We start from the raw sequence: 12,373 nt of genomic DNA, 5'->3' as shown, positions 1-12,373 counted from the left end.
TGGGAACAAAGATCATTTATTAAATCAGTTTTTTCTTTGTTAAATCATTTGGATAGAAATGGCCTCTTTGCTGTGTTGTCTTATTTTCTACAGAAGGACTTGGTTATAGTTTTAATGTGGTTCCTGTATTTCCCATCTTCAGATTCCATTGTCTGGCTACGGTGGGACCAGCAACATCATCCTGGAGGACCAGAGGAAGCAGGCAGATGGCTATGTGGCGACACTGACCGACATCGCTGTTGGTCGTGTCAGCAAAGTGTGTCTGTGCGTGAGGAACACTGGCTCCAGAGCAGCTTTCATCAAAGCAATAGCCTTCTCTGATGTGCAGACACGATCACTTATGGAGCCTACGGTCATCAGCCTTGCCCCATCACAGTTTGTACTGAAGGAGAGGACACAAGAGGTAGGACAGTAGATACAACTAATATGAACCATACTATAAGGTGTGTCTTAAAAAGATTTCTGCAAACACTACACAAGATACATGAGGTGGAATTAATCAGTTTTATCGAGTATTAATGATATTTGTGTGTTTTCAGGTGATCACTGTGCTGATGAAGTCCACCCAAAGAGAAGAGACCCTGTGTCAGTCGGCCAATGCACTGCTGGCTACTGTCTGTCTGTTTTGTGGAGATGAGGTCTCCAGGCAGCAGTATAGGAGGTGAGACCTTCCAACATGTAGTTTAGTTTACTAGTAGTGTTAGCAGGTATGGAAATCAGTTGTGGATAGTTGATAGTTAAATCTGAACTGTCCACAGGAAAAGTCCAATACGAAGCTCTGATGCAGTGAAATGCCCTGTTTAAATAATAATGGGCATCTCTAGATTGACGTGATTGCAACAGTGTCACTTTATTGGATCATGAAAACAAATGTAAATTCATTTCACTGCTGTGTTAAGTTCTTGTGTTTCAATCAGACCAGCAGTTCCTTTACTTTGTTATTTCAAAAAGAAGACCCAAAATATATATATATATATCGTCCACAACCTACTCTCATGCACAAAGCAATATTTGCGTGCTGCTGCTGCCTACAGATGATTTGTATGCTGGAGTATCGCTTCAAATAAACATACACAGTTTCTGAATCATTAAAAGTGCTGATAGAGTTTATAGATCCAATTCCAGATGGCGAGAAAGCTGTTTTTGTTCCCCCTACAGTGTGTTTGTGTTTTGTTCTTTCAGATTGCTTCAGAGCAAACCAGAGGCTGCGCGGAAGGCTCTGTCTGAAAACAGTCTGCTGAAAAACATCGACTTTAATGAGAAGTTCCTGGGAGAAGAAAATGTTACAGAGAGTAAGATGTCATTATTATCATTATTTGGTCTCCTCGTTTAAAGCAGAGTTTGTAAAGTTCTCTGAAAATTTAGTTCAAACTCACTTTTCACTGGATAATATTGACTCTAATAATCTGCCATGTTTTCACATTGGATTTTGCTACTCTATTGCTGATTAGTTGATAATGTTTAATGTTAATTATACATCTATATCTTATGATCTATACATCAATCACAGGTTTAAAAAGGTTCAGAGAAAATGAAATGAGTTGTTTGAATGCATTTCTCAAATTTTGGTGGCGCTGGCTAATTATTTACCTTTTCCGCAGCATACGACCTTCCCCAACGGCCCAATGAGGCTCACATCTTCTATGGAAACATGAGCAAGATAGCGGTGTCGTTGCTGGGAAGTACAAAGAGCACAGACTGCGAGCAGAGCGACCACAGCGAGCTGCTGCTGCTGCCCTCTGCTAGACGCAGTTCAGAAACAGACAGGTACTGTCAGGACATGGTTCATGTAAATACCGGCCTTCTGAATTATGAACACAACAGAGGGATTCAAAAATAAGTTGGTAGTGTTGCATTTCAGTTATACATGAACCTCAATTTGAAAAATATATGGGGACATTAATGGTTTTGCTATATATTCTCAGGTTTTCAGTCCTGAAAGTTTGGAAAATACTTGATTTTAACTATCATGTTTTAAAGGCTTGGAAAAGCTTTGAATTCAGATTTACTCCTCAAAAACGCTTGATTTTCAACATCAATCATTCACACAATCATTCATAAATAATCCCCAGGAAGCAACAATTTAAGTTGATAAGGACAGCTGGAAAAATTAACAAAGTGACAAAGCACTGTGACTGCTGTGCTTTATGTTTTTTACAATAGCAGTCATAGCAACAATCAAGATGTGATGATAAAAGCTTCGTAAGTCGTTGAAGATGCTTGAAAAGCGACAGAATCGAGGGTTCATACAGCATTTTAGATCAAATTCAAACTATGCATCTGTAGATTTTTTTTTTTTTTAATGATGAACACATTTAAAAGAAACACAACATGTGAGATTCTCTTCTGTGTCTGCATTTTGCAGCTTTTTGAAAACTGGAGTGCTTTCTGTAACTGAACTCAGTTTAATGTTGTTGTGTAATTCCCAGCGGTTTGCCCAACGGCAATGTGTCCCTGGATGTGCTTCCAGTGAAAGGTCCCCAAGGTCCTGCACTGAGAGTGACAGAGCCGTCCATAAAGGTACCCTAAGGCCTCTGTAATCGACTTTAATGGTTTATTGTGATGGTTTAGTGATGAGATGAATGCTGATTATTTTGGTGCCGTTTCAAATGAATCAGATGAAAACATTTGTTTCACTGAATTTGACATAAAAGAAACATTTATTTTTCAGTGCAAAATGTCTTTTTTTTTTGTTTTTTTCCCCTCAGGCTTCAGAGCCATTACACAGGCAGTCTGAGTCCTGGACCATCCATCCAGAACAACTTGTCCTCGCAGCTCCCACCATCAGTGAGCAGGCTCCAGATTTTAAAAGCATATTATTATGTGCACTTTAGTCACCTTAGCTTTGAATACCACTCCATATTTTTAGTATATATTATAGTATATGTAAGTGGTCACCTCGTAGGTGACCCTGCAGTAGCATCTGACTTTTTAAGGAGGCAGCTGTCAACCTGTTGTTGTTGTTGTTGTTGTTGTTGTTTTATAGATGGTGCAACCGCTACCAGTCAGGTTCAGATCAGGAACAATACACCCAGAGAGCTCAGCTTTGATTTGTCCTGGCCCGCTCACTGCCTTACCATCACCCCTCAGCATGGAGTTATCGAGCCTCAGTAAGAAGACACATGGTTCAATGACAATATATCGGCTATGGCACAGTCAAGGTTTTGGGTTAGAAGTAGACCTCATAATGTTTGCTGGATGTTTTTCTGTTCAAATTTCTCATGTTATTTTATTTGGTAAGTATTTGGTTTAGTGTTACACTAAAGGTAATACGTGCAAGTGTCTGCTCATCTCTTTGGGGACAGTTTTTCACAAATTAAATTACATTTTTGTTATTACAGAGTAAAATACCGACAAAATGTATCCAGGCTACCTACAGTACTTAACAAATTTATCAGACCAGCTGTCATAAAAACGAGAAAACACAAATATTTTAGAAATCTGTCAACAACTTGTTTCAAATTAAACATTGTATTATTATTTATTAGGCAAATAACAAACTGGAACAACTAAAAGTCCTTATTCACATATTTTAACCAAAAATCTTAATATTCTGTTTGACCTCCTTTGGCCCTGATTGTTTTCATGTACTTTTCGACCGTCTCTTTTGTTATTTAGTTCCAAATAGTTCCCAGCTGTTCCCAGAGACTTGCTTTGGATTAAATGTGTGTGTGATCTATTTTTTAATTCAATAAATCCAAGATCTGTTCGATAGGATTCAAGTCTGGACTTTGACTTGTCCAGTCCATCAGTTCCACTACTCCAGATTCCTTTTACATCATTTCAAATACATCATTTTGATTAAAGAGCTTGCACATACTGGAGGGTTAACCATTACAGAAACTAAAAAAATATTTTGGTAATCAGCAATACTGTTAATTTATGGCAGTGGAGGCAAACACCTTACACTGGGTGGTGGTCTAGTACATTTGTTAAGCACTGTATATTGGTTCAAATTCCAAATTGTTATTTATTTAGATCATTTTACAGACCACAGAGAATAAAAACCATCCCAGCATACTCTCTCATGTGGATTTTCTCTCAAGTATGGAAATTTGGCACCGATTGGTTTAAAATGAATCGATACTGTGATACTGACGTAATTCAGTGCCCAACCCTCATTGTCGTCATAGCTACAATAAATGAACAATTACAGGTCTAATTCAAATCTACGTGACTGCGTTTATGTGATTTTAACTGTTCCACTTGTGTCTTCTCTCTTAATTATTGTTAACTAAGGTGCCACCTGCAGATTTTGATCAGCCCCAACCCTTCGCTCGCAACCAAATCTAACCTGCTGCCATGGAGTGGGCAGATTTATGTCCAGTGTGACGGTCAACAGAAGGTATGGAAAAATCTGACTTGTCTTCAGGTCAAAAAGCTGCATGTCTAATCATGAATGTAGTTTTTTTTGTCTTGAGAACTGAACAAGAGCTGAATGTGTGCATTGTGACTACTGGTGCAGTTTATTAAGGTCCAGATTCGCCGGGACCTTGCTCTTGATGTGTCCGCGGCCCCGGCGGACACAACTCTGTCAGCCCTGCCTCCTCAGGCTGCCACCCCAGTGCTGCCTGTAGCCAGGCTCACCACAAAGCCCTCGCCATCCTCGCAGACCCCACAGGCACCTCAAGCCCTGGTGGAGATCAGCAACAAGACCATCATCTTCCCCACCACTCCCTCAGGGGACACATCAGGTAGGCAGGTGACTGGTGGCCTGTACATTTCATTGTGTACATTGTGGTGTACAACCTAAAAACAATGACTTAGAAGGCTAATAAAGTTTTAGTGAAAAATATTTTCCATCTCCAGACTGTTGGGGTTTGAAGTCCTAGTCTGTTTGTAGAGTATTCCAGTGGGAGACTCAAACTCTGTGTTGCTCCTCTTCTTCAGAGGCCCAGCTGGAGGTGCAGAATGGGGAAGTGGAAGTGAGGTGGTACCTGTCATCATTTGCTCCTCCATATGTCAAGGTGCTTTTTTCTCTTTTCTGTTTTCTTTCATTAGTGTTTACTGTTTTTCAGTTATTTTTCTCAAGTGAAACAGAAAAATAAAATTTTTTTTTTTTGTTTTTTTTTACAAATTACGTTTGTCTTCTTGTGTAAGTGTAGCTAAATTATTTTCTTTTGTTTCATGACTCGCTTCAGCATTCAGTTTATTTAGTAGGTTCACAAGCCTGATGTTATTTATGTCTTGTTTTTGGCCATTGAGCGATAGTGACTCGTCTCTTCTCTCCTCTCAGGGGGTCGACAACACTGGAGATGTTTACCGGGCCACTTACACTGCCTTCAGATGCTCCAGGGTCTCTGGCACTCTGGGGGCCCATGAGAAGATGCAGGTACGTCCTCACATCCAACTAATATATTTTAAAGCAAGTTGTTGTAAAGAGATGGAACCAACCAAATGTTGTACAGTACTGGGAAATTATCCGGGGAAGTGCTGCGTTCAGATAAACGTATCTTTTCAGGATGTCAACAGTTCTTTTTACAAATAAAGGCAATAACTAGATTAACACAGTCATTTTTTTACTCTCTTAATCCTGCTGAAATTCTTTTTTGGGATTCTTTTTATGGTGGCTGGTTCGGCCTCTGGAGCAAAATAATCTTATTTCTACTGTTACAATGTTATGCATGCTCATATTGATTAAGTTAATAGCCGAATAAAACAAACATTGGTAAATAATTTCTTTCAAATGCCTGATTTTAGGCCACTAAACATGTTTGATGGTTGTTGGATAAACATGATTAAACTTTCAGAAGTACGCTTTGTGATTAATAGTTAAAATATAAAAAGATATTCAGAAAACTGTCATTCAGCGTGACAACAGTAACAGAACGTACCTACATATTAGTTTTGGAGCACAGCATTGTGAAAATTATCGTTACATGCTACTATGACTCCCAAGTTCCTCAGTTTGCTGACACCATCAAACAGACTATTTTTTGTCGTCAACATTTTTTCCTGCCATTGCAAGAAAATCACAGGTACAGAAACAACCTTGGCTTTGTTCCATTTATCTATGGTACTTAGCAAGACGATATGAGACGGTGTACACAACACCAATTACCCCAAAGTGGCACATCTAAATGGAATGGAGCCATTATTATGACTGACTGCTATGGGAGAGGCCTACAGAATTGAGACACTGGTGTTTCCTCCTAGAGGAACAAAACTAGAGCACATCCAGTCTTGTTTATGGTACAATGCAAACCTAAGCAAACAACAATGATTTGCTGATGCCTTGAAGATATCTGTACTGGGCCTTTAATTTGGAAAAATACTGCTGTGACATTTTACACCAGGCCCCCCCATCTTCCTCTGAACTATTCCACTTGGCCCGTTAAATCACCGCTTTTGTTTGCTTTGTGCAAATTCAGCCATTGCTTTTCTTTGTTTTATTTTTTGATTGGTTTTATGTGCTTTACTTACACGCAGGCTATACTTACTGCTGAAAAGCTTGCAGCAGTGGCGTTCTTAGAGGCACTTCACAACTTTGGTTTCCCTAGAGTTTGGCCATGTGTTACTATAACAAGCATTTATGAGGTTGAATAAATTCTGATTGTTTCCTCTAATGCTTTTCTTGTAGATGCCCATTACCTTCCTGCCCAGGGACAGAGGGGACTATGCCCAGTTCTGGGACTTGGAGTGCCACCCTCTGACTGAACCCCAGCAGAAAACCAGAATCCGCTTCCAACTCTGTGGCACTGTGAGGACTCATTTATAAGTGTTGGTTGATTTAACTTGGCATTGGACTCAGATGTCAGAAGTATGTTTCTATAGTGAAGGAGTTCTTTTGGAGAAGACGCAGACATTTCTTTTCTGATTGTTGGTGTCTGTCACTCACTCACACACCATAACTGATTACTAATCTACTTTACGCAGGAGTCACTATAATTCTAAGGTTTGTATTACACCTAAAATGATCTGTTTTTTAATGTGCTCTCCTTTACAATACTTTATCTAAACTGGAGCTGCATCAATGAATAAATAAGTTGTTAACCACAAAATTATTTGCCCACTATTTTGATAATTAATTAATTCATTAATCAGTTTGAATCTTAAGAAAAAGGTTAAAACTCTCAGATTCAGGCTTCTTAAATGTGAATATTTTCTGGTTCCTTCACTCCTCAACGACAATAAACTGAATATCCTTCGGTTTTGGACAAAGCAAAAGACATTTTAGGGCGTCATCTTGGGCTTTGGGAAACACTGACATTTTCTTACCATTTTCTGACATTTTATAGACCAAACAACACATCAGTCGATTTAATGAAGAAAATAATTGACAATGAAAATAATTAACCACTAATCTAAACCTTAATTAAGTACATTGATCTTAATTCTGCAGTGTTTGATACTTCTTTACCAGCAGCAAAGCATAGAAGTGTCTAAATCAACGTCAGACCAACTTTTATCTACCATCTTTATCAGGAGTGGAATATCATGGTTCTTTGTACACAGTCACTAATTAACTTGTTTCACTCTCAGACTAAATCATGTGTACAGGATCATTGCTCTCTGGGGGGAAATGCTCACTTTAAAGCATTCGAATGTGCCACTACCTTCATCGGTTTAAGAAACGCAGCACGTGTAGTTAAACCTTGACTATGGCTTTGTAGTGTCTTGGTGACAGAATTAACAAATGAGGAAACTGGGTTGTGGGATGGCAAGAAGAGCCACCCTGCTGAGATAGGCCTGCAGGCTTTGTGTGTGTGCCGCTTTAATGTGAAGTGTTATGACAGACCCAGTTAACTTAAGAGCATACATACGCAGCAAGTGGGATGTCAGATAGATGGCTCCACATAAGTAGGTTAAGTGGCTATGATGGTAGTACTTTTGTTGTTGCCTTGCTTCTTGGATGTACTTTTAAAATGGAGTGCCAAGTCTTTCAGTGGTGTTAAATACTAATCTGCAACTCCACTTTGCAAAACGTTGACTTAGATATGTACCTGACAGTCTGACGTAGAGCTAAATATGTGTGATGTGCTTCACTTTTAGTTTTCTTCATGTCTGCTATGATGTTCAGTCGCGATTTGTCTCACTATGAAGTACAGTTAAGTCATATCGACTGTGCATGATGTATCTGAAAGATGCTGGAGGGCATTTCCTCTCGATTGTATTTCACTAAGTAACAGTTTTGAAATGGTATGGAGGTGACAGTAATGCTTTTCTGCACCGTCGGAGTTTACTAGCCGAGATCCTATAGTTTTGTCTGTGTGTCTAAAGGGAATGAAGTCTGGACCCGTGGAAAGACCGCAGGAAGGAGACTGCTCTCTGGTGAAGACAGAAGCCACAGTCAAGACCAGGAAGAGAGCTGATGTCTCAGCAGGCAAACCCAGGTGAGACCTGTTTGGCTAAAACTAAACATGTGACCCCTGTAAGCCAGTGAAGGAGAGATCAGAATAACAGTGGAATGATTCAAGTCATCTTGGAGGGGAAATGTACTGCTTGTCTTTAAAGCTGGAGTACAGGACTTGTACATATAAACGAACGTCTGTTACATTGAAGACCATCAAGTTCACACACATCTGATTAAACCCACCACTACCAGGTAAATCTGTGCTTCATACTAGATAGAAAAATCAACAAGAGCTCATAAAACTGGCATACCTCAAAATAAAACTCATAAAACTGGCATAGCTCGGACGCACACCAAAATAGTGTTTGTGTAATCACTTCCTCACCAGAAGCCAGAAGGGGGGGGACAGAAGTCCTCCACTGCAGGTTTAAGCTCAGTTTGTGGCACCAGCCATGAATTGCACAATGTTCCCCATCTCTTCACCCTTTTGTTTCCTGTCAACAGCCTAAAGTGTGGGTCATAACGATGCAGAAGTCAGTACATCTCAGTACAAGTCATTCATGTCTTCATTTTTAATCTACATTCTTTGTGAGGCTCAGAAAAGCACAGTAGTGACCAAGTTTCATGTGCTGTGGGTCATGTTTTTAGAGTAGGTGTGTCTTCTTCAGGTGGTTATCGTGGTCTAATGGTTTAGTCCTTTTTTAAACTGGCACAATCTGTAATTCTCAGCCAGGAGGAGGCTGTGCGGAGGGGTGTGTATTCTCCACAGGATCTCTACACCTTCCCAGCCACACGGGTGGGTGAATCCAGCACTCTGAAGGTCAACATCCGCAACAACTCGTCCGACACGCATGAGGTGAGACGAGCCTTATTCTCATGAAGACATAGGAAGGATTTTTCTTTTCTTTTTTTCTCGCTTACTGCAGCATAAAACTAAAAATCAGAATATAAATATGCAGCATTTTTTATTCCAGAAAAGAGAAGCTGTCAGAGTTAAAAGAAAAATGTCTATAAAAGATGGAAGTCTTTCTTAATATCAGTTGCCTCTGGAGATGAGACCTCATCATCTCAGACGTTAGATGCTCAGTGTATTAAAAAGAAAGTAAAGTAACAGCGTAGATTGTAGCTCACCTTATGTCTACTGTTGTTCCATACTGCGTATAGAAGCTGCATGACTGACTTGATTTATTTGTACTTGTGACACATGTAATAACTCCTAACAATTGCTTTGCATGGATTTGATATTTGATGTGTGGCTTCTCTAATTGACTTGCAGCTGAAATTTGTAAACCCTAGGGAGCCCTTCCACATCAAGCATTCCAAATATTCCCTGAGGTGAGTCCAATGGTCATTATCCCTGACAGGAACTCTCCATTCTGCACTTTTAAATAGTAGCTGGGTGACACGTTGGGATTCAGAGGTTTATAATCTTTATAATTAGAGCCTACCTCAGCTTTGTTTACTTGTTACTGTGTTTCCTTGAGTTTTCTTACTCTTCGAGATGGTTCTACATAGATTCCTGTCATTAAACTAGATGGTTCGTTTGGTATTAATACAACTCCAAGCATTCTCTGTGATTCTCTGTCATTTTCCCTGTGCGAATGCTCACTATGGGAGGTCCTGTGACATGCTGGGACCTGGAGGATGATGTTACTACAACGGTACACACTTGTGGCCTAGCAACCCGTCCCAAAGGCCTTAACATCAGCGCTCCTCAAGGCCACAAGTACCAACTGTGCTGTGCTTTGCTCTGCTGATGTGGGGCTGTTTTCAGAACGGGCATGACGTGTTACAGGCTGGAAAATAAATATTGAGATGTATTTAATTTCTCAGCAAAGATAAAGTCGGACATACTATTATTGTACGTCAGTGTTGCCACAGCCTGAACCGTCCCGGCCCTGCGGTAGCGTGTTGTTGAACCCTGCTGTGTGTGGATTTGCAGTAGCCCCGTGGTGACCCCAGCATGTCGTGGCTCTTATCGTGCACCCTCATGTCCACCTCATCCACGCCGAGCGTAATAAAGATTCTGCTGCCCCATTCATCATCTGGTCATTATGCTTTAACATTTTGTGTGCACATGGATGAGGGTTGGGCATTTTCCTTTCTGACTACATTGATTTAAGATTATTATTAACGCCATAGTCTATTATGCCATGATTCATATAATTCAATCTGAAGTACTTGATTATAGTTTTTATGTGAAAATGCTTGTCCGTTTGTGCTGGTGCGCATGTTACGTATTCATGCTCTGTTTTAAATTAAGATAATTATCTATTTATTAACGGTCTATTAACTGTCATTCCTCTTTCCCTCTCATTAGATCACAGCATTATCTGAAGCTACCCGTCCAGTTCAAGCCCAGTACTGCAGGCAGACACGCTGGCTTGCTGCTCATCCAGTCAGAAACAAGTGGAAGTCTTGTTATTCAGCTAACCGGTGAGGCATTGCCTTGAATTCACCATCCACCATCCTACGCCACCTCCTCATGCTGGCTGGCCGGCTGGCTTTGGGTGGATGCTCTTCTCTGTGCTATTCATCACGGGACAGACTAGATTAGCAGAGGAAAAGGCAGAACTGCAAACAGCTGAGGATGAAATAAAAGCAACTGTGGACTTAAATCCGTCCTCTCATCATATATGGAGACTGTAGCTGATTAAGTGGAGATGACTGAGACTCCTCTGCCAGCAGAGCCCCGTCTGCCTCTGGATGTGGCACAGGTCCTCAGCTGGCCCGTGAGAAATGATTGTGCCCGTTTGTGCCTCAAGCTGAATGATTTGGTCTGACTGGCTCACAATTAGTCGGCACCACTTTGGCATTTCGGAGAGCTAATGATTTTTGTCACTTGACTCTGGATCTGGTATTTGCCTCGTCCCTGAGTCATGTCACAGGGCAGCACTGTTGTTGCCACGGCCGCTGTCAGACAGGACCACTTGGGAGAGGTTTGGGATTACTTTGGTCACACAGGAATACCTTTGTCTCTTGTTTGGTAACATGGCTGTAGACAGTTTGCCAGGTTACATAGTAAAGATCTGGAAAAATGGGTTACATATGTGGGGACATATGTTTCTTTTTTTTGTCTCAAATCTCAAAATCTATGCCTTAAACGCTGGAGATTTAAGGATTCTGCTTTTCTTAAACCACACAAACTCTGATTTTCAACTCTAAGTCTGTCTACATTTCATAAAAATATCTTCTGCACCGATGTGGTTTCTATGGAAATGGCTCCTCATCATGCAGAGCCCACCTGCACGGTGGCCTTTGTCAGCACCATGTGTCGACTTCCCGGCAACCTCCAAGGCTCGTTCCAAACAGTCCAGATGTACTTAATTTAGTCACGATCAGGGCAGCTCCCAGCAACATTGGGATGGTTAATGATTGTTATTACATGCTAAAAGAGTTTCCTCTGATGGGGCTTTTGTTCGGCAGCTTGCCAGGTGCTTAGTATGGTTACCATGGCAAAACAGTGTTAATCACTGCTCCAGTCACAAAAAATTAGCTCCCTATTTCCTCTTTTGGATCTGGGGCAAATTGCCAGAATTGCTTCGGGGGTATTGGATTCACACCCGTGATCAGTTTTGGTACTGGAATGGCTTGGGGGTGGGTGGGGTGGGTGGGGGGGTATGTGAACCTCATCAAGGATGTGTCGTTAAGCTGTTAGATGCCACACATTGCAACAACACTTTGGAAGTGAAGAACACTAGTGTGGAGCGTTAACTTTCTGCTTGTAGAGCAAGTTTTATTATGAAGGCACAGCTGCTGTCAGACATAGTTTGATTTACAGTTTGCACATACTTTAAATGGTATATAATGTAATATATTGTTGTATGTACACATTTTAAATAAAGTTTTGTGATAAATAGTTTGGCTTTTTTTTTTCTTTTTATTTGAAATCATGTTGTCGGATTTATTAAATGTGGTTTGTAGTTTTCTGCTGATTTACCTACAAAGCTACGTTTACTGTGACGTGTTAATGTGAACTGCATTTGTAATGTATATCTAGTATTGTATATCTAGTCTCTCAAAGCCCTTTTACACTACATTTACATTCACTCACACAGTAAAACACTGATGGTACAGGCT

The 12,373-nt window shown here is 40.5% G+C and overlaps 1 protein-coding gene across 2 annotated transcripts in view; it reads left to right on the top strand.

Annotated features, from left to right (window-relative positions):
- Positions 1–12,139, top strand: part of cep192 (centrosomal protein 192) — a 31,327-nt gene extending 19,188 nt beyond the window's left edge. The window contains exons 37-52 of one of the 2 annotated variants that reach the window (XM_070834984.1): positions 143–403; positions 540–661; positions 1,183–1,292; positions 1,602–1,767; positions 2,430–2,520; positions 2,709–2,787; positions 2,987–3,110; positions 4,240–4,345; positions 4,466–4,694; positions 4,891–4,967; positions 5,237–5,332; positions 6,581–6,700; positions 8,221–8,333; positions 9,023–9,149; positions 9,570–9,628; positions 10,614–12,139. In XM_070834984.1, coding sequence (XP_070691085.1) covers positions 143–403; positions 540–661; positions 1,183–1,292; positions 1,602–1,767; positions 2,430–2,520; positions 2,709–2,787; positions 2,987–3,110; positions 4,240–4,345; positions 4,466–4,694; positions 4,891–4,967; positions 5,237–5,332; positions 6,581–6,700; positions 8,221–8,333; positions 9,023–9,149; positions 9,570–9,628; positions 10,614–10,746 — 2,013 coding nt within the window. In that variant the 3' untranslated portion in view covers positions 10,747–12,139. The remainder of the gene's footprint in view (positions 1–142; positions 404–539; positions 662–1,182; positions 1,293–1,601; positions 1,768–2,429; positions 2,521–2,708; positions 2,788–2,986; positions 3,111–4,239; positions 4,346–4,465; positions 4,695–4,890; positions 4,968–5,236; positions 5,333–6,580; positions 6,701–8,220; positions 8,334–9,022; positions 9,150–9,569; positions 9,629–10,613) is intronic. The other variant, XM_070834985.1, reaches the window with a different exon arrangement.
- The last annotated feature ends 234 nt before the right edge of the window (positions 12,140–12,373 follow it).

This window comes from Pempheris klunzingeri, chromosome 8, assembly GCF_042242105.1.
Source record: "Pempheris klunzingeri isolate RE-2024b chromosome 8, fPemKlu1.hap1, whole genome shotgun sequence".
Classification (NCBI taxonomy): domain Eukaryota; kingdom Metazoa; phylum Chordata; class Actinopteri; order Acropomatiformes; family Pempheridae; genus Pempheris; species Pempheris klunzingeri.
The sequence above is the reverse complement of the archived record's forward strand: the minus strand, read 5'-3'. Positions and strand labels throughout refer to the sequence as shown.